Genomic DNA, 21,796 nt, shown 5'->3' with positions numbered 1-21,796 from the left:
GTGTTTCTTACCCTGTAGGGCAGAAGCCACTGCATCTGGGCACATGGGCCCGCTGCAGCCCAGAATGGCTGGGATGTACTGAGAAGGCACTAGTTCTCTTCACTGCACATTAGGGAAGTGTGATCCAATGAGCTTCCTATATTGCTCTAAGGCCTCTCATCTTTCCAAACTAGGCCTTGACTTAGCAGAGAAATAAGCAAAGTGTGGTGAGTGTGTGTCTAAGAAGAGAAACCAATTCCTCCTGAGTGGGAAGGCTTTGTGGAGGAGGAGACACGCAGAGTGTGTGAGGCTGAGCAGGCAGTGGGCACCCTGATTCACTGTGCCCTTCCTCTCTGGCAGTGACCCGCCATAACCACCTCAAGGACTTCATGCTGGTGGTGTCTATCGTTATTGGTGTGGGTGGCTGCTGGTTTGCCTATATCCAGAACCGTTACTCCAAGGAGCACATGAAGAAGATGATGAAGGACCTGGAGGGCTTACACCGAGCCGAGCAGAGTCTGCATGACCTTCAGGAAAGGTAAGGCCCTGTCCCTGCCCCCTGACCCTGGTGTTTCCAGCTCTTGGGAGCCTCCAGTTTCCACCTGAGATGCGGGCCGTCTGGCTCCCAAGACCCTGCTGACACGGTGGCCCAGGCTGTGTCATCCTCCCAAACCTGCGTTGGAGCCTAGGTTCCTGCCGTTCCAGTCACACAGGCAAGTATCCCTCCCCGGGGCAGAAGCTTATTTCTATCCTTTCTCCCCCGGAGCTTCAGAGGGAGAAGTGTGGAGCTGCTGGAAGGTCTTGAGCTTCCCTGGTTGGATGGCTTGTGTGGGGTCATTCCATCCTCCATCCCATCTCTTGACTGCTTCCCTTTCCATAGAAGTAGACACGATTACTGTCCTTCTCTGTTTCCCAAAGAAACCTCGCAAACCTGTCTTCCTAATACCTTTCATGCTGTCTTATATGGCATCTAAATCTCATGAGTATTCACTTGTTGTATGTGTGCTGTGCTCAGTCTGACTCTTTGTAGCCCATGGACTGTAATCTTCCAGACTCCTCTGCCCATGGAATCTTCCAGGCAAGAATTCTGGAATGGGGTGCCATTTGCTACTCCAGGGGATCTTCCCAACCCAGGGATTGAACCCATGCCTCTTGCATCTCCTGTGTTGGCAGGCGGATTCTTTACCACTAACACCACCTGGGAAGCGCCCACTGTTGTATGACTGGGTAAATCCCTTTCCTTTCTGGGATATATTTCCTCATTAGTAATATAAAGGAGTTGAACTAGGAGCATACCAGGACATTTTAGCTCTGATAGTCTGACGTTCTGTTTGAATAAAGCATGGCTTAGAAACTATTGTAGAAGATCTAGCTGTGAAGGGAAGGTGACAGTCTGCCAGCCAACCTAAGTACTTCCTGACATCTAGGAACCAGGTCTGTGTGGGGAATTGGAAGGAAGTCACTGCTTCTGGGCCACAGAGCACACACTTAAGAAGGAGCAGTGACTCAGTGCCAGCCTGTAGGAAGAGAGCTGGAAGGACTGGAATGGCACAGAGGCAGGAGATGAGTGGATGTGGAGTCTGAGGAGGTGGCCTTGAAAGATGCGTAGGAAAGATTAACCTGGTGGTTGTGGTTGAGTGTATAGAGTGAGACCAGATCCCTGGTACCTTCGGACTCACACATTAGTAGGATGCAAAAGGCAATAGAGAATCAATGTGGGTATTTGACTTTTTTGCTTTGTTTTGGTTTTAAGAAAAGGAGAGGCCTACTTCAGGAGTGTTTTGTCAGAAAATGATTCCGACAGCCTAGGGACTCCTGTTGGGGAGTCTTTGCAGGAATCCATGTAAAAGGAAGTGAAGTTTGTCTCTTTTCTATTATTTTTAAATGATAGATACTATTTTCTTTGGAAGGATGGGGAAATGGTTTCTTAAGAACTGGATATTGTTAAGTACATTTAAGCATTATTGTTTGTAATCACCACAACCCCCTTAGGTAGGTATTGTTATCCCAATTTTAGAGTGAAGAAATGAAGCCTCGGAGAGGGTGAGTGTCCATAAGTGGTAAATTAGGAATTTCTTTAACCACAGGCTGCTGCCTCAGTAAAGGCACCCCTAGCAGATTCGTTTCCATGGGCTTTTAGGAGGCAAGAGGAGTTTTATCTTTGAGCTGATTCCTGGCTACTTTGCTGGGCCCCTTGTTCCTGGGCCCTTTTCCAACGGGGGGCTAAATGCTGCTATGTGGGCAGTCCCCATTCTTCATTTGTCTGAAAAACATGTACTGTTTTCATTCCAAAGGCAAAGAATCTAGGCAGGAGGCATTCCAAGTTTGGGGATAAAACTAAACTCCCAGCCCTCTCTGCTCCCCAAGGCCTCCAGAGCTAACTGGCCACTGTGGTACTTTGAGAAAAGAATGCACACGCCTCCCAACCCAAGACAGGCTCACACCTGTGCACACACATATCCTCCTCTGACACAGGGGCCCATGTGCCTCTTTGCGCCTCCTTACTTTGGAGGCCTACACTGCCAGTCACCAAAGAGCTTTTTCCAGAGTTCTGATGCTTTAGGTGAGTAAATGTAATGCTATATGTGCATTCCAGTTAAGATTTCACTGGGTTTCAAGATAATTCTTTGAGGCAGGCAGGAATTTTGAGTCCCACTTAAAAAGGAAGAAACAGGCCTGGTCCAGGGAACAGACTTGTCCACAGTCACACAGCTGCGTAGATCCGAGCTGTGGTCAGAGTGCCTGCTTTTCTTCTGATGGTAACTGATTGTCGCCTTCAAGATGCTCAGTCTTCTGTGAAGGAGACGGGGTGGGCCCAGGCTCGATTGTACATTTATTAGCTCATTTCTTCACCCAGTAGTATTTATTGATCTTCATCTCTATTACAACCAAAATGGGTCAGTTTTGATTCTACTTTAAAGGAACTCCCTATTGTATGAAGAAGAGAGGCATATCATAGACTTTTCAGAAGAGGCTGCTTTCAGAGAGGATAATATTTCAGTGAAGAATTGAATCCCTAATTTCAAGCAGTTGAGTCATGGGAGAGTACAATAAAGGAGGATATTCAGGGCAGGGAGATTGTGCTGGAAATGGCGCCCCTGACTTGTTTTTAGCTGTGCACATAGCGCCACCTGCTGAGTGCCTTGACGAGGTTCAATTCCTTTTCACTCCAGGGATAAAGTGCGCAGAAGGCTGCAATTTGTCAGCAGAAAGCTTGCAGCTTAGGCATTTTTCCTCTTCCCTCCTTACTTGTCACCACATCTTTTGAGGCTTCAGTCATTGACAGATCTGGACTTGGGATTTTTTTTAGAGGTTCAGTTCTGTTTCTACCTCTTCTGTTACCTGCTTAATTAACTCAGTGGTCAGTGCTTCCCTACTTGTTCTGCAGCCTATCCTCTCTCTTCTGTACCTCAAGTCTAAGCCATATATCACTTGTTTTCTTCCTCTTCCTTTCCCCTCTTATCCTGTAACATAGTGGTTCCTACTCAGGTAGGAAGACCTGACAGTAGCTAAGTCCTTTCCCTCTTCCAGAGGGACCAGCTAATGCTTATTCTTTCTTCTGGGTCTAACCCAGGCCTCACCTTCCCCTACTCCTTTCAGGCAGAGTTGATCACCCCTATCCAACACTTTATTTCTCTATTATAGAACTTATCACACTGTGTGCCCTTGTTTACTTGTCTATATTGGACTAAGCCATGAGCACCTCAGTGGCAGGGACAGTCTTCTCATTCATCTCCATATGTCTAGGAGTCACAACAGGGCTTGGCATTTAGTAGACACTTTAAAGTACTAGGTGAAGGAAAAGGTGAATGAATGAATGAATAAACATAGATATGTAGTGGGAAGAAGGAAGGAAGTTTAGCCGGATGGATGAAGGATTTTGTCAGTAAACAGAGGGAATGTGTGGGTGGGTCCAAGGGCATATTTTCATTATAAGTGATGCCCTCGAGAAGGAATGTGCTTAGGAAGGGAACTTAAGGTCAGGGGCATGAGGGGCTCCCCCAAATCCTGCCCAGCCCCTTTAGCATGAATTTCATGTTTCTGTGCTTTTGGGATTTAGGTACTCAGGAGTCCAAGAGGTACAACTCAATAGTTCCCTTCTCATCTTCCTTAAATCCCCCCATGACCATCACCCCCAGCATATTTCACCATCAGGCTTTCCCTGGGTCTTTGGTCCATGTTTCAGGGTATTCTACATTGATTGTACCTTCCAGATACCTTGGTATAAGGGTAGTAACTGTGCAATTTGAACACATAAAGATTAGAATTCTGGTCTCAATTCTGTCTGCCATTTGTTCCCTTTCCTAAGCCTTTGTGTCCATACCTGTCCCAGGCTGATAATTGTACAATATATCATTATCCGCAGGGAGGACAAATGTGGAAGACCTTGTAAACTAGTAGTTGTTATGATCTGAGTATGTGAGACATCTTGTTGTTGTTCAATCAGTAAGTCATGTCTGACTGTTTGCGACCCCATGGACTGCAGTGCTCCAGGCTCTCTTGTCCTTCACTGTCTCCCCAACACCTTAGAAGGAAGGATTCAGATACCCTGGAACCTTGGCTTCACAGCTTTTTTCACTGGCCTTTGTTACTGGCAGCAGAATGATGGTCCAAGTAAGTAGGGTAATGACATGGTTTCTGCTGATCCTGAGCTGCCTCACCAGGGCCAGGCAGGTGGCAGAGTAGGGAGAATATATTCTGAGTGCTGGAGGCTTCATCTTCCTCTTGGATGCCATGCCCTGTGGCTAGTTGGTGGGCACTGCCTTGCCTGGCCTCCTCCAGCTCCCCACATTGTCTCCAGGCTGCACAAAGCCCAGGAGGAGCACCGTACGGTGGAGGTGGAAAAGGTGCACCTGGAGAAGAAGCTGCGCGATGAGATCAACCTTGCCAAGCAGGAAGCCCAGAGGCTGAAGGAGCTGCGGGAGGGAACGGAGAATGAGCGGAGCCGCCAGAAGTATGCCGAGGAGGAGTTGGAGCAGGTAGGAGAGTCTACAGTCCCGAGGGGCTGGGGTCAAAGGGCAGGAGCCAAAGGTCTGGCCAGGAGTCGTGGAAAAGTTGCAAAAATGATCACTGCGGTTGTGAAAGCACAGTGAATAACAGGTGATGTTATTCTGTCCCTTTTTAGGTGAGGTATTTACATATACAGATCGTAAGTATACAGCTGGCACGCTTTACATATGCACGTACTGTGTAACTACCATCCACGTCAAGGTACAGAATCTCGTAAGCACTCAGAGGGCTCACTTCTGCTTCCCCTTTCTCCCTGTCAATACTTCACCCAAAAGGTAACTACAGTCGTGACCTCTAAACCAGATTAGTTTCACCTGATTTTTAACATCATGTAAATAGCACTATACAGTATGTGTTCTTTTGTGTTTGGTTTCTTTCATTGAACATTATATCTGTGAGAGGCAACCATGTTATTGCATGTAGTGATAATTAATTTATTTCTGTTGCTGAGTGTTAATCCCTTGTATGGATATACTATAAATTATTTATCCATTCTCCTATTGATAGACATTTGGATTGTTTGCAAGTTTGTTTTCTTTTAAAACTTCTTTGTGGGCATCACTTATTTCTTTTGAATATGTAACAGGGCATTCATATATTTAGTTTTAAGAAATTGGTGATTTTCCTAAATGACTGTACCAATCTGTACTGCCACTAGTGATAGTGTGAGAGTTCTAGTTGAGCTATAGCCTGAGTATTTTTAGGCATTTTCATTTTATACATTATGATGTAGATATAATAGTATCTTGTTGTGATTTTAATTTTCCTATTGACCAATAATATTGAATACCTTTTCATAAATTTATTGATGACTTTATTTGGGAATCTTCTAATTTAAGAAATTGGGATTCAGTTAAAAACATTTCCTAACTTCCATTGTGATTTCTTTTTGACCCATGGTTATTTAATAGTGTGTTGCCTAATTGTCAAACACTTGGGGACTTTTCTGTTTATCTTTCTCATTGATTTCCAGTTTAACTTTGCTGTGTTCAAAGAACATGTGCTTTGACCACAGGTTCCAGTCCTTTCAAATATGTTGAAACTTGGATGATGTAAGCAGACTACAGAAAACAACTAAAAGGCAAAGAGTGTCAGACTGGATAAAAAACAAAACCCAAGTATATGCTGTTTACAACAGACATGCTTTAGAAATAAGGATACAAAATGGTTAAAAGTAAAAAGATGAGAAAAGATACTAATATACAATAAACACTAAGGAAAATAAAGCAAGGGTAGCTATGTTAATGTCAGACAAAATAGACTTAGAGAAAAAAGTATTACTAGAGACAAAAATGGACATTTCATGTAAGATAAATATGTGAATTAAACAGTAATATATAACAACCTTTAATTTGGATGCACCTAATAATATAGTTTAAAATATATGTGTGTGTATATGTGTGTGTGTGTGTGTGTATGTGTGTGTGTATAAAGCAAAAGTTAAGAAAAACTAAAAGGATTAATAGACAAATTTCATAATCAAAGTTAGAGATTTTTAGCATCCCCCTCCCAATAATAAGCAGCCAAAAGTATCAGTAAGGATATAAAAATTTAAACATGACTGATCAATTTGACCTCATTGCTGCATGTAGAGCGTTTTACTCCACAGCCGCAGAATACACATTCACTGTAGTGTTTACATGTTGCTTCTGCTCCATTCTCTCTCCTTCTGGGTATCCAGTATTTATGTTAGACCTTTTAACTCTATTCCACGTGTCTCTTATGCTTAGTTCTGTTCTTTTTTCCTCCCTCTGTGCTTTGGTTTGGTTATTTTATATTAATCTGTCTTTGAGTTCCCTAATCCTGTATTTTGCCAAGAACATTGTGGTATTTAGCTCATACAGTGGAATCCTACTCTCAGGTAATGTATTTTTCTAGAATGCCCATTTTACTCTTTTATTGATTCTGTTCCCTGTCTAGAATTTTCCCATATTTTTCTTTAACATTTTAGTCATAGCTGTCTTAAAGTCCTTGACGGGTAACTCTTAACATCTGGATCATTTGTGGGACTGCTTGTTTTTCCTCTTGATTATTACTTCTATTTGCCTGTTCTATTCTCATGTCTAGTAATTTAGTACATGGTGGATAGTGTGCATAAAGAATAATAAAGGCCACAGTTGATTTTCATCTTCTGTCAGATATAGGGTTTAGTTAGGTATGCTGGGTAAGGATCTGGTCATCTCAAGCCAATGAGAGACTGAAATGTGTCAGAACTGGGCTGTAGTTTAGTAAGAGTTGGTCCAAGCCTCATTTGTCCCTGTTTCTCAGGCATTCTGCTTCCTGACTTTTTATTGAGATCTGGTGAATTTATTTCTTCCCAGTCCTGAATGACTATGAGATTATTTCTGCCCCTTGGACATTTTTAAGTTAGCTCTTTGGCCTCCTACTCCTCATAACTTTCAAGTTTTGCAGCTCTCTTGAGGAGGGGACTGGCTGTGTGCTTGAGTCAGATCCCTTCTTTCTTGCAATGCCTTGTCTCCTAAGCATTGTGACATTATGGGATATTTTATTCCACTCTTTGGCCTAGCTACCTATTCTCTTGCACAGCTCCAGAGTGCAGTAAATGCTCATGATCCCCGTGTTCCCTGTTTTGTAACTGTTTCTCTCATTACACAGTTTTTGAGCGTGTTTGACCAGCCCTTTCATGTGCCTCCCCAACTGTCATACTTCCATCTACTTGCTCTCTCTTCTCTCTCCATTCTCTCTTTAGCTGATCCCAATCCTTCAACTGTTTTTAATGTAGAACTTGATCCTACGTTTCCAGACTCAGTGTATTAGTCGCTAAGGTGTCTATTCCTCGTTTTAAATCTATAAAGCCAGGAGTGGGCTATTTTGTAGTTTCCTTTTCAAGGAACAAAAACCCAATGAAGCTTGGTCCTCTCATGGGCTCTCAGAGGAATGAAGGTGTTTTGTCCTTAGCTAAGGCCCTCCTGGTCTATATTAGGCTCAGGGGAGGACCCCAGACCTGCTGTGGGATACTTCCCCATGGGCTAAAGCTGGACATTAGACTGCTCTCAATCCCCTTTCTCTGGGATTCTGAACAGTGAAAAGTCAGTGTTCAGATGGGGGAGCTGGGGATTGTTTATACTGGTAGCCTGGATGAGATAGAAGGAATTCAGCATAGATAATGGGTTCTGTATGTACAGTACTTTCCAGACCTTTCATATTTAAGTGCTTTGTGGCCATCTGCTTCATTTTATGCTCCTTGCTTAGAAGTCAGTGAGGAGATGTCTGCTTACACATTGGTCCTTTCTGATCTTGGCCTCTGTTGGCAATACCCATGTTAGGTATAACCTTGCTTGTTGTTTTCTTGCCTTGTAGAGAGTGCCCATTACAGCCTACCCACCCTAATCAATGAGGGAATCACAAAGTCTCTGGGCTAGAGGAGTCTTTGGAGAGGGTTCAGGCCAGTTGCCCCCTGCAGTAGCAATCATTTTGAAGGTCTTTCTGACATGAGCTTTCTCCATACCTCTCAGGATAGGGAGCTCACTGTCTCCTGAGATCATCACTTTGCTTACGGTTTGGGTTTGCCTGGGATAAGACCTTACACCGAGCGAGATCTGCTTTAGGAAGCACATGGTCACACAGCCAGTTGAGTGACAGACCAGGGACCAGGTCAGATTTCCAGACTCCCACCCAAGTGCTTTTCTTGCCACATTGTGAAGGCTTGGGTTCAAGAATAGACCCCAGCTCTCAGAAAGAAGAGGATTCACTGAGATAACCTGTACCTCATGAGAGCAGGGAAAATTGCTGAGATTGGCTGTATGACCAGGAGAAGTGACTAATAGGTGAGAAAAGAATCCTCTAGTCTGGCAGCAATAAATAAATAAATAAATCAAAGAAAGGAAAAAAAGTCTCGATTTGCCTTCTGGTTGACACTTCTAAATATGTTGACCTTGAGTAGGTTACTTTCCTTCTCCTAGCTTGGTTTCTTATATATAAAATACAGAAAATAATCCTTGCCCTTTCTCCCTCTTGTGAGAGTGGTGAAGCTTAGATGAGATGGAAGAAAAGAAGGCTGATGTATCATATGGAGGCATTGGAGAGGGCCTTGGTAATAGTAAGGACTCATATCCTCTTGCCTCACAGGTACGGGAGGCCTTGAGGAAAGCAGAGAAGGAGCTGGAATCGCATAGCTCATGGTATGCTCCAGAGGCCCTTCAGAAGTGGCTGCAGCTGACCCATGAGGTGGAGGTGCAGTACTACAATATCAAGAAGCAAAATGCCGAGAAGCAGCTGCTGGTGGCCAAGGAGGGGGTGAGACCTGCCCTCCTGCTGCACTCTTCTCTCCTCCTTGCCCCACTCCCTTCACTTGCCCTTTTTCCTCCTCTCTGCCTCTCTATATCCCTCTGTTGGACAAAAAGACATCCTGGTGTTGGGTTTTGTTTCTTTTCCTGATGCACAGTTTCTAATAATGTCCTCAAGCTCCTGGAGAAGGGAACGAGGGTGCAGGGCTACTCCGACCTGCCTTTTGGGAAAGGTGCGGTGGAGGCAGGTAGAGGGAAGTCTCTGCTGGCCCCAGACTGACACAGGGACAGACTCCTGGTGTCAGGATCCCTCGGCTCCTCTCATTGCTTCTGTTTTCTTTCTTTCCCTACTCTTTCCTCTTCCGTTAGCTTCCATTTTTCTTTCCCATATTCTCTTCCTTTTTCTCATGCCTCCTAAACTGTGCTAGGAGGAGGGGGAGCCAGCCACAAAATAATGTTTTTAATTTTTCCAACCTATACTCCCTGCTCTTTTTAAGCTGAGGGCCTCATCTTTGCAGGCTGAGAAGATAAAAAAGAAGAGAAACACACTCTTTGGCACCTTCCATGTGGCCCACAGCTCTTCCCTGGATGATGTGGATCACAAAATCTTAACAGCTAAGTAAGTCACACCTGCTGCCCAGCTCTGGCGATGTCCATCCCATCCTCAGAGTTGGAGGGTGTCCAGGGCCTCCAGTCCCGATTCTGTTTCTTCACTGGAAGAGGTACAGCTCTGGTCTCCTGCCTCAGCCCTTAACTACCTCCCACACTGCTCTTAAGTCTATGATTTAAGTGTGCTTCTTACATACACATACTGCCCCCTGCCCCTGCAACTTGTTCCTCTGAGAAGATGACTCCTTTCTCCTGGGGCTTAAGCCCAGCTCATGCCTCCCATTTTCTTTCTTCTCTCTCCAGGCAAGCTCTGAGCGAGGTGACAGCAGCACTGAGGGAGCGCCTGCACCGCTGGCAACAGATTGAGATCCTTTGTGGCTTCCAGATTGTCAATAACCCCGGCATCCATTCCCTGGTGGCTGCCCTCAACATAGACCCCAGCTGGATGGGTAGCACACGCCCCAACCCCGCCCACTTCATCATGACTGACGACGTGGATGACATGGATGAGGAGATTGTGTCGCCCTTGTCCATGCAGTGTAGGTGACCTCTTGGGTAGGGATGAGGGAAGGAGGCTTTGATGTGCAGATTGGGAAGTCTGCTGGTCTCTGCCGTGCTTAAGCCAGATATGGGGCAGAAGCCAAGATGGTTTAACTCATTACCTTGGTTCATAAAGCACAGCCTGCATCAGGTATTCCTTTATGGTTGTCCTGTTAGTGGTTTCCCTTGCTGTATGCTCCATCTGCCCTATGGGTCTATTGTGTTAAGCGTGTCTCCCTCACTCTCTATGTTTTTTTAATCCTTTTATTCTCCTTCCCCCCCTTCCGTTCCTATCTACCTTTATAAAAATAACCTCCTTTAGAGATTCATAACATAAAAATGGCATTCATTTGACTGTTGCTTTTACCTGTTTTAATTTTATATTCCTTATTTTTAATTGCTAAGTAGATAAATGATGTCTCTTTCTGTTTTTTCACGTGAGGCCCCAGGAAGCAATAGTCCCTTACAGTGATAAAGCCCCAAATCCTCCAAGCCAGAAAGACGTTCTTGTCCAGGAGGGATCTCCTGCACAAGCATTTCCGCCTTTCCACCTGAACTTGGCCATCCCTGCCCCCTCCGACCTCTGTCCTGGGTCTTCCCTCTCCCTGTTCTCCCTGCAAGTGTTGAGAGCTGAGTAGAGCAGAGTTGAGGAAGACAGCACTCTGTGGGAATTCTTCAGTGAAGGAAGGGACACACCCCCTAGTGACCCGCTGAATTTTTCTGTGGATCAGAGTCTATAAACAGAATAGACTTTTATGGAAAAGCTCTTGTCCTGGGCCCATATCCCATGCGTGCAGGGGGGATGATGGAAACCTGGGCTGGGTTAGGGGCTCACTTTGAGATAGCCAGATCTTTAATCAGGCTGGATGTTTTTGTAAGTTTCTTCAGCCATAGTTTGCCTCTGGCCAAGCCTCTTCTTTCTGTGGACTGATGCCCTGCAAGGCTTTCATTAAAGGCCCAAGAAGGTTAAGGTCACGAGCAAGTAGAACTTGATTTTGACATATTGCTCTAAAGACTCCTGTGTTCTCCGGGTTGGGAGGGACTTTCATGAGCTCTGAGCCACTCCCCCCTTGCCCCTGGCCCTTCCCTTACCCCATGGGGGCAGGGTGAAGCCCTCGGTGAATCCGATTCTCTTCTCCTTTCGGCCTGGTTGTTGGACCCTAGATGCTGCCTGGCTGATGGGGCGTAGGTTCAGTGACCGCTCTCTCTGCTCAGCATCCGCCGGCTCGGACGATCAGTCCCTCTGGAAATACCCGGGTTTGAGGAGCCCCTTTGGGGCTTTTGTTTTTTCCGACTTTGGGGACTAAACCAGCACTCCCACCCCACGGGCCCCTTCTCCTGCCTGCATCACTCCCCTGCCTGTTCCCTCTGTTCCTTCACTACAGTCCCTACTAACTTCAGGGAAGGGTTCGGGGGGTGAGAAGAATCAGCCTGCTCAGCTGAGGCCTGGAGAGGGAACAGCCGTGGTGATGGGAGGCTTCGGCTTCTCCTTTCAGCCCAGCTCAACTGATGTCCCAGTGGCCCTTCATCTAGCTGGGCTGAGATGGAAAGAAGGAATGAGAGAGCCGCCTCCTCCTTTCTCTTTCTCTGCTTCCCATTCTGTCTCTCTTTGTCCATCCCTATTCCACGTTTCCTCTTCCCCTTAAGCCTCTCTTTGATGTCTTGAAAGCCACCAGCCATTTAGAGGCCCTACCTCGCTAGCTCTCCATTACCATGCAGCTGTGCTCTCTTCCTGGTGGTCCTTCCAAGGCTTCTGCCATCCGTGTAACCTGACCCTTTCTCCCATCTTTAGGGAGAAGGAAGGGAGGCCCATCTATCAGGGCAGAGGAGAAAAAACAAAAGTGTGAATTCCATTTTCAACTGGAGCTGGTAGTGAGCCCAAGAGGGATGCTCTAGCATGTCTCTAAGTTACCTGGTACCCATATACCCCTTCTCTGGGCATGGTGGCCACCATCTTCTAAGAGCCTGATTTGAAGCATTGATCCAAGAGCTGGTTCTTTGTTGTGTAAATGCTTATTAGAGGAAGTTTGGAAAGTAAAAAGAGTAAATATGGGCTTTAAAAGGCACATGTAGTTCCCACCATATTTGAGCAGTTTTTTGTTTGTGAATTTTTAAGTAATTTTTTATGTAGTCAAGATAATGGTAACCACTGTCATTTACAGAGTGCCATGAACTGTGTCAGGTACTTTAAAAATATTATCTTGAAGCCTCATGACAACTCTGTAGGATTTTATAAGTTAGGAATTAAAATGGGGAAGTAAGTTAATCAAGGTCACAGCTAGAAATAGAAAGACCTGGTTTCAAACTCTTGTCCTTTGTATTCTATTACTCAAGGTATTCCTTGTACATGGAAATCTGTATCCTTTTGTTTCCCCTGAGCATTTTAATAGGCCTTTTTCTGTGTTTTAAAAGTCTTCTCAAGCAGCACTTTTTTTTGGCTGCACTGCAAGTCTTATGGGATCTTAGTTTCTCAGGGGTTGAACCTGAGTCCTGGCAGTGAAAGTGTCAAGTCCTAACCACTGGACCACCAGGGAATTCCCATAAGTAGCATTTTTAATAGCTGTATAACCTTCCAGTAACTGGATGTGTTACCATTTTCTCGTCATTCCACCTTTATTTTTGCTTTCATATGATTATTAATAAAGGTGTGATAAACATGTTTATGTATAAATCCTTTTCTGAATTGTGACTATTGTCCCAACTTTGGCTTTCTAAAAAGGCTGGTTCTTTGTGCCCTCCCGGACCTTGTCCCAAACCCCTGTCCTACCCCGTCCTGCCTGTGTCCTCCTGCTAACTGCCTTACCACCTCCCTTCCTAGTAATGTTGGCCCTAGGTCTCCTTCCATTGGAATTGCCATTGAAATTGACCTGGGCACTTCATTTTCAACTGGCCCCTCCTTTAGGATCCCTGGTGGGAGGTTCTTGGGAGGAGGTGCCCCATTCTCCAGACTGGGGACCAAGGACCCAGAGTGGTCTCCAGCAAGCATCTCTCCACGGGCAAACTTGTTTCCCGGCCAGCCCAGAGCAGGTGGCCCTTCCTCACACTCTCTTCTCTCTCCTTGCAGCTCCCAGCCTGCAGAGCAGCGTCCGGCAGCGCCTGACGGAGCCACAACATGGCCTGGGGTCTCAGAGGTTGGTAGAGGGCGAGGCTGGCCACTTCTTGACAAGCCGGGTCTCTCTGCGGCGAATGCGCAGCCTTTCATCTGGACAGTCTTTCAGTTCTGAAGGCCTCGGGACCAGCGCTCCACCTGCCTCTGCTTCTTCTTCCTGCTCCTCTGCCATCACTACTACCACCACCACCACCACCACCACAACCACCACCACCACCTCCATCACCACCGTCCATGTCCACCCTGTCTATTACCACCACAGCACTTCCTATTTCCTCCAGATGGAGCCCTACCCTGACCCACCCCCTTCTGACAGCACCGCTGTGATGTCTTGGCACTCAGAGAGCTTGGGGTATCAGCTGTCTCTCTTCTCTCCCCTTCTTCCTGTCCGTGCCTCTCTGCTGCCTTTACCTTGGCCTTTGCCTGCTGGCTGCTGCTTGGTGGGCTGTGGGGACTGTGGATTGGGGTACCTTCTCCTTGTCCTGTCTTTTCCCAGCCTGGGACTCCTCCTTGAGGTCAGCCTAATGCCCTACACCTTTCTTCCCTTCTCTCCTTGGGGTTTGCTGACTCTAAAAATGAGTAACAGAACCCCTCCCTCACGGTCCTATAGCACTTTGGCCTAAACTTTCACATCCGTTATCTCAGTGGAGTTCTCACTTCTTTTATCCCCTCAGCAAACATTTATGGATACCTACTCTCTGCCAGACTGCTGGGCTTGGGGATTTGTAGATGATAAGATACAATCTCAGCCATCAAGAATCATGGTCTGATCTGGGAGAGGTACATAAATGATTCTGGAACAGTTGATAAGTGCTATGGGGGTGTTGAAGAGGGAATGACTAACAGTGTGAACCTGGGTGGAACGCTTCACAAAAGAGATGACATTTATGCCAACACCCTGTGTGTAGGAAAAGGAGATTGGGTATTCCAGGCAGAGGGAACACATATATAGGCTTGGAAGTTCATGAGAATCTGATCTATGTGTGGTTAGAACATTGGCTATGTGTTGATGGGACAGGGTAGCAAAGGAGGCTAGAATGATGCAGGGCTCTGAAAGGCTAGGAGCTTGGGCCATCACCCTTTAAGATGGAGAACTGCAAAGGGGCTTTTAGAAGGAAGTGAATTGGTCATATTTGCATTTTAGAAATGACATTTTATAGCCTGTATATAGGAAAGAATGGGGAGACTAGAGAACTTGGAAGTCATTGCAGTAGGCCACCAGGGGAGGTAATGAGGTTTGGGGGTAAAAACAAGAGTATTAATTGGTAACTGACTTTGAGGGGTGGAGGAGAAGGAGGCATTTAGGATGATGCCCAGGTTTCTAGCTTGGGTGACAGGAAAACTGTAGTACCCTTCATAAAATTACTCTTCAGAAGGGAGGAGGAAACAGATTTAAGGATTTTGGACAAGCTAGCTTTATGTCAGGCAGGCATAAAAACACTCCTGTTCAGAGAAGGAGTTAAGATTCTGCAGGTTAAGTAATTTTCCCCAGGTCCCAAAGCTAGTTAGGAGCAGAACACAGACTAGGCCTTGGCTCTCCATTCCAGGATGCTCTGTTGGTTATGTTTGTGCTTCCACAAGGTCTCAGTAAGTGAACTGTGTAAGAACGGATGACAGGCTTTCTCCCACAGCCTGGTCTGGCAGCCGCAGGGACTTGCCCTGCTCACACCTCAAGATAACAGGCTACGGTAAGAGATAGTAGCCTTGACCCTGCCTGGACAAGCTTAGAGGACCCTCAGAAAGACCTTCAGGAAGCACCTGTCATCTCTGAAGTTGTGACCACGGTTTAGTCCTGGCCTCTGAGCTGCAGCTTACCCTGTTGCTTCCTTTTGGTCCTGCGTCACTCTGGATACCAGTCTTTCTAGCTCTGCCCCTTGGACCTCTGGATGGTTATCCTTGAAGTCTGTTCCTTTCTCTTTCACAAAAGGACAGCCTTTCCTAGTGTTATCACTCAGCAGAGTTGCTCATTTTCATCCTCATCCTCATTTTCATCCAGAAGCCTAGACAGGGAGACTGCCCTTCCAAGTACAGATGGACAGGATCAAAGTGGTTTGGGGGTACTAGAGGATGCTGTAAATCTCATGCTCAAAGGCCCAGGCTGAGGGCAGTGGGCGGGGGGAAGGGGAGGAGTACCTGCATCCACCTGGCCTGTTCACTACTGAATTTTCTTTCGCACCATGCATCAGAGGATCATCTCTAAAGGCAAACAGGCTCTCTAGTAAGGTTAGTAGCTTGGGATGGGAGCCCAAGGCAGCCCAGCCTTTGGGGAGGGACACCCATGACCTGAATTGTCTCAGAGGTTCAGGGAGGGAAAGTGAGCTTGCTCAGTGGGGCCTTTCCCTCACACGTCCACCCAGGCTTCCTCCTAGGTTCTTTTCTTGCTTTGGAAGTCTCAGCTTTTGTTGATGATGGAGGCATTGAGGGCTGGGAATTATGACCAAATGGGGCAATAGGCCAGGAGGAGTGAGTCTGAGTGTACCCCAACCTCTTGACCTCTCTTCCTTCCTTGGCATTGAAAAGGCAGTCTCCTAGAATCCTCACCTCCTCAGTCTAGAAGGCCCCTTGTCCCAGTGTGACTGCTCCCAGAATTTCCTTGGCACCTTGCTCAGTGGTTCATATCTGTGTGGAAAAGGCAGGGTATGGAGAGGATCATCTTGGGACTTAGAGAAACAAGGACACATTTAGATAGAAGAGGGGCACCATCAGAACTATGAAATCAAATGGGAGACACTTGGTAAAATACTAGAGTAGGTGGCTGGAACAGTGTTTGGATTGGAAGTTGGAACTGAGATTGTTCTCTGCTATTCCATGTCTCCAGGAAGGTACTGGCCCACAGAGTGGCTGCTTGGTTAATTGTTTCCTACTGAGAATTAAACCTATAATAACTATTAGCCAGCCTCCTGCTTTTGCCTGTTTTTGGAGCCCGGTGCCCTCCCTAATTTTTTACCCACAGCCTTCTCCTTTCTAGGTCCTGCTGTGCTGTCCTCTCCCCTCCCACTCATGACCCTTTCCCTTTAGTTTTCTGATGTGGATGTTTAAACATTTCCCTTAGCCCTCTCCTCTGCGTCTGCCATGGGGTCTAGGGCCTCTGGGAAAGTGGAAGGATTAAAGGATTGGCAGGGGACTCCTGTATCTACCTTTTTGTCTGTAAGGTAGGAGGGGTGGCATCCAGAATTAGTTCATGGTCTTCTTAGGAATAGCCAGCCCTTTAAAGGGTCTCAACTATGCTGGACCACCTCTGTGTGCATGTCCAGTGTGCAGTGCCATGTCCGCATAGCTCAGCCTTGCAAAGAAGCCTCTTGTGAGTGGCCCATGGAAGGGTCTTCCTGCTCGACTGGCCTCATCATCTTCATTCCCACAATTCTTTCTACATTTTCAAGTGCTTTGCCAACATACTTGGGCCTCTAAACAGTCTTGCAAAATAATTGAATCAATGTTATCTTCATTTGGCCAAAACTGAGGACCAGCAAGGTTATATGACTTGTCCAAGGTCACACAGCAAGTATCAGGCAGAGGTGGAAATTGAAATAGACCTTGGGACTTCCAGTGGGCAGCTCTTCTGAACCACTGCTCTTCAAAGGCCAATATCCTGTCTTTCTGCACCTCCATACATTCTCCCTTTCAGCAGAGCTCTGAAAAAGACCCCAGTCTTCCTATTGCCAACCAACTTTGAACTCCAAAACACTTCTCTGTGACCTTCTTTGAATCCTGAGAGAGGGTTGGAAGAGGCAGCATCTTGGCCTTTCAGGGGGGTGAGGGATTATTTGCAAGGCTGTTCTAGTCTTTTTCTCCCTAGTCCGGGTCAGGCCCACTGACTGCATGTTTCCCTGTTCCTCAGGGCCTGGCCCAGACTGGATGTGTCCTTGGGTGGGACGGGAGTTATGTATGTTAGCTTAGGGTTGAGTCCTAAGAAGTCTAACCAGCTCTGGAAGCAGAGGTTTTGCTGAGGAGGATGCGTGTAGCACTGAAGCCTATGGCTGTTTTGGTTTAAGGCCTGGCTAGTCATCAGGGGTGGGGGCCAGACCTGCGAAAGCCCTTAGCCAGAGAGTTAATGGTATAATGACATTTGTTTTTGCTTCTTATTTCTCTTTTCTCTCCATCACTTTTCCCTCTTTTTTTTCTTTCCCTTGGTCCTCTGTATTTCTACCTGCTTCTCCTTTTGCTCCCCATGTCCTCCCCCCCCCCCCTATTACTCTTTTCTCCTTATCTCTTCTCCAATCTATCCTTATTCCCTATTCCTACATCCTCTCTTGTGCCATGTCAACTTCCCTCTGTTTCCCATTCTTCCCTCTTTCCCACCTGCTGGGCACCCTATTTGCTCTCTCCCGCCCCTCTCTCATCCCCATTTTCCTACCCTGCTCTTGTCTTCTCCCGTGGTCCCTCTCCTCTTCAACCCCCTTCCCCACCCCCCCGCCCCCGTGCCCCATTCCTCTGTGTCTCTTTCTTCCTCTCTGACCTGTCTTGCAGGGATTTGACCCATTCCGATTCGGAGTCCTCCCTCCACATGAGTGACCGCCAGCGTCTGGCCCCCAAACCTCCTCAGATGATCCGTGCTGCAGATGAGGCTCTCAGCGCCATGACCTCCAACGGCAGCCACCGGCTGATTGAGGGGGCCCACCCCGGCTCTCTGGTGGAGAAACTGCCTGACAGCCCTGCCCTGGCCAAGAAAGCACTGCTGGCGCTGAACCACGGGCTGGACAAGGCCCACAGCCTGATGGAGCTGAGTTCCCCGGCTCTATCTAGTGGCTCTCCACATTTGGATTCTTCCCGTTCTCACAGCCCAAGTCCCCCAGACCCAGACACACCATCTCCAGCTGGGGACAGCCGAGCCCTCCAGGCTAGCCGAAATACACGTATCCCCCACCTGGCTGGGAAGAAGGCCGCGGCTGAGGAAGATAATGGCTCCATTGGCGAGGAGACAGACTCCAGCCCAGGCCGGAAGAAGTTTCCCCTCAAAATCTTTAAGAAGCCTCTTAAGAAGTAGACAGGATGGGGGTGGCAGTGGTGGGACAACTTGTCCTTCCCTGGTCTTCTGCCTCCCCTCCCCTCCCTTCCAAGATACCTGGCCCCCAGCACAGGGCCTGGGAGGGGCTGGCTCTGGGGCCTGGGCACTGTACATACCTGCCTCCCACATCCTTGGGTCCTTCAACATTATTTATTAACTGACCACCATGGCCTGCCTCCCTCCCAAACATGGGCTGCTGCTGTCACCCCCTCTCCGCTTCAGTGCATGTCTTGGTTGCTGTGCCCTCGGCTCCCAGCACCACCTCTGGGGTCCGGCTGCTGTGTCTCTGCTGTCCCAGTTTTGAGGTTTGGTTTCTTGTTACTCTGTCTCCTGCTTTCAGGCTTCTCCCTCCCACCACTCCCCAACTTCCCCTAGCAGCTAGCGGGGGAGGATGGGGGAGTAACTTCTGACACCTGTGCCTCAGATCTCTATCCCTGCACCCCCACCCCCACCCCGCCACTGACGATGGTTCTCTTTGCCCCAGACTGGGGCCTAGGACTTAATGTTTGAGGTTTGCTCTCTGCAAGTGTGGTAGGCCAGAGGTAACCTCGGCTTGGAGCTTACTAGGACTCCAGGGGTCCATGGGGGAGTAAAACCAATTCCCAGAGAACAAGTCACTAGAGTTTTGAAGAGAGGCTAGGCTCAGGGATAGATTGGAAGCAACTTCTAGTCTGAGGATGAGTAGGAGCCAGAGATGTGGGCTACAAGGCAGTCACTTTTTCTCTCTTCTCTCACCCACACCTGCTTCTCTCTTATCCCCACTGCCCCACACTGCAGGGGTAAGAAATGCTGTAAGAAATGCTTCCCAAATGCTCCCCAAGCATCATTACTCCTAAGGCTCAGGACAGTCGGCTCCCCAACCATAGGAGCCTCAGCTATGATAGAGGGCTCTAATGGGGCCCCGAAGCTGTTGGGCAGAGTGTCGTCACATTTGAACCAAAAGACATTTTAAAATTGAAATCTCCTGAACTTCCCAAGTGCCTGCACCACATACTCCCCCTGTCAGACCTGTGTTCATGTTACTGCATAGCCTGGGCTAGAGGCTCAAGGACACAGCCAGTTTAGGGATGGGGGTGGCTGAGGAAGCTGGTGTAGGTCAAGGTGGCTGTGTGACCACTTCTCCCTCACCCTTCCCACCCTCTAGACAACTCTCTCCCTTACCTGTTTTTGCTATGGCTGTAAAGGTATTTTCCCTCTGCCCCACTCCCTGCCATCTTTACTCTGGGATCCTATTTTGGGCCTGGGGTGGGGGCACCTGGGGCTGGTCTTAGGAGGTTCTAGGCTGCAGACTGCCTTGTACCCCCCAGACAACCTCACATGGGTTTTTCTGTGTTATTTCATAAGACTCTTTGAAGTCCAATAAAGCATGTAGGAGATTTTAACCTCTGCTGGCTTTGACTCTCATTGTGTTCTCTGTGCTCTTTGTGGCATAGCAGATAGGATGAAGGGACATTTCTCTTCTGCCAAGGGAAAATGAAACTCTAATACACTTACCCAAAACTCTCTGGTGGGGTTACCAGATGAAATACAGGATACTCAGTTACATTTGAATATTAAACAAATAACTTTTAAAAATGTAATTATGTCCTATGAAATGTTAGGGATAAATTTTTATTAGCTTAACCTGGCAACCCTACCTCTAGGCTATTTGATCCTATCTATCATATAGCTTCACTGATCACCTATGACTTTTAGAATTACAGGCATATCTCATTTTATTGCACTTTGCAAGTATTGCACTTTTTACAAATTAAAGATTAGTGGCGAGGGAGTCTTATGTTTTTCCCAACAGCATTTACTTGCTTCATGTTTCTGTGTCACATTTGGTAATTCTTGCAGTAGTTCAAACCCTCCACCTGGAAAAATATTACCACTGTTGACGGCTCAGATGGTGGTTAATGTTTTTTAGCAGTAATGTATTTTTTATTAAGCTGTGCATTTTTTTTAGACAATGCTATTGCACACATAAAAGACTACAGTATAGTGTAAACATAACTTTTATATGCACCAGGAAACCAAAAATTTCATGACTTGCTTTATCATGATATTTGCTGTATTGCAGTGGTCTGGAACTGACCATTCGGTGTCATTTCAGGGGGCTCTGAAGAACTCCTGGTGCTTTATGTCTCAGTGCAGAAAGAACTCAGCAAGAGGCAAAGTGATATATAAGAGGTGATTTATTAGAATAGGATGCTTGTGAGGCTTATGAGCAGGCTGGTGAGGGAGGGGGGTGCTGTGCCCCAAGAGCTTACTGTGCTACAGTTTTATAATCAAAGGAAAGGCAGGGAGGAGGAGAACTTTTTTTGTCTTTCTTGAGTAGACATCATTAGCTCCTCCTCCAAGTTGAGCAGGGGAGTGTTTTCCTAAACAGTCAAGCTAGGTCCATAATTTTTTTTTTTTTTAATGTGTACAGAGACCATGTCCTAGGAATCATTAACTTACTGAGCTCATGGGGCAGGATGTGGGGCTCATGCCATCATTGTTTCATTGTTTGGGGACATGTCTCATGCTTGTGTTGCATGGTTTTCTTGCTAATCAAGTCTGCTTTCTTGAGTAATCATTAACTTATGGGGTCTCCCATAATTATTCTACTTACAATCCCCTAGTGGGATTAACTAATTACCTATTTTGTCCCTTTACTCTGTCCCTATGAGAACCAAATCACCAATATCTTTGAGGTATTGCTATGCCTCACAGGAACCTTGGGATCACCTTGATGGCAATAAGGAACCAATGAAAGGTTTTACAGTGGAGATGCCACATGAGATTTCATAAAAATTAGTTTGCCTAGCCCAAAGCTGAAGGTTCTACACCAGACTTGTGAGTCATGTCTCACCTATGCTTACTCCCCACGTTCGGTCACCAAGTCCTGTCCATTCTACCTCCCCAAGGCCTTACGGCTGACCCTATCTCTGCCACCACCCACTTGATAATTCTAAAAGCAAACGGATCATAGCCTTGCCCCACTCAAACTCTGCCAAAGCTCGCTCCGATTTCTATCAGGATAAAATACAAAGGCCCTTCCTTGGCATAGCAAGGCTCTCTCCCCAACCGGACTCAGGCCCACCTAAGAAGGGCCCTGGGGCTCCCAGCTTCCGTCTACGTATCTCCGGCTAGAGCCCACCTCAGACGACAGTCTTGGGTTATCATAATTTAACAACCGTCAAGACACGAAAAAGTGGATGGATGGAGTTTTGCTATTTCCAATACACTCGAGGGGCGGGGCAAGACCCGGCGGGCTGAGCCCAGAATTCCGCTGTGCCCACATCCAACATGGCGGCGGGATATCTCCGTTCC

General features: G+C 46.9%; 1 protein-coding gene across 2 annotated transcripts in view; it reads left to right on the top strand.

The window, feature by feature from the left end:
• STIM1 (stromal interaction molecule 1) overlaps positions 1-19,885 on the top strand; it is a 206,220-nt gene extending 186,335 nt beyond the window's left edge. The window contains exons 6-13 of one of the 2 annotated variants that reach the window (XM_010849443.1): positions 340-517; positions 4,781-4,958; positions 9,079-9,246; positions 9,755-9,855; positions 10,149-10,384; positions 11,550-11,642; positions 13,450-13,516; positions 17,962-19,885. In XM_010849443.1, coding sequence (XP_010847745.1) covers positions 340-517; positions 4,781-4,958; positions 9,079-9,246; positions 9,755-9,855; positions 10,149-10,384; positions 11,550-11,642; positions 13,450-13,516; positions 17,962-18,478 — 1,538 coding nt within the window. In that variant the 3' untranslated portion in view covers positions 18,479-19,885. The remainder of the gene's footprint in view (positions 1-339; positions 518-4,780; positions 4,959-9,078; positions 9,247-9,754; positions 9,856-10,148; positions 10,385-11,549; positions 11,643-13,449; positions 13,517-17,961) is intronic. The other variant, XM_010849444.1, reaches the window with a different exon arrangement.
• Positions 19,886-21,796: the final 1,911 nt, after the last annotated feature.

The sequence above is a fragment of the Bison bison genome, unplaced genomic scaffold (assembly GCF_000754665.1).
Source record: "Bison bison bison isolate TAMUID 2011002044 unplaced genomic scaffold, Bison_UMD1.0 scf7180017864284, whole genome shotgun sequence".
NCBI lineage: Eukaryota > Metazoa > Chordata > Mammalia > Artiodactyla > Bovidae > Bison > Bison bison.
This window is presented reverse-complemented; position numbering and strand designations above follow the sequence as displayed.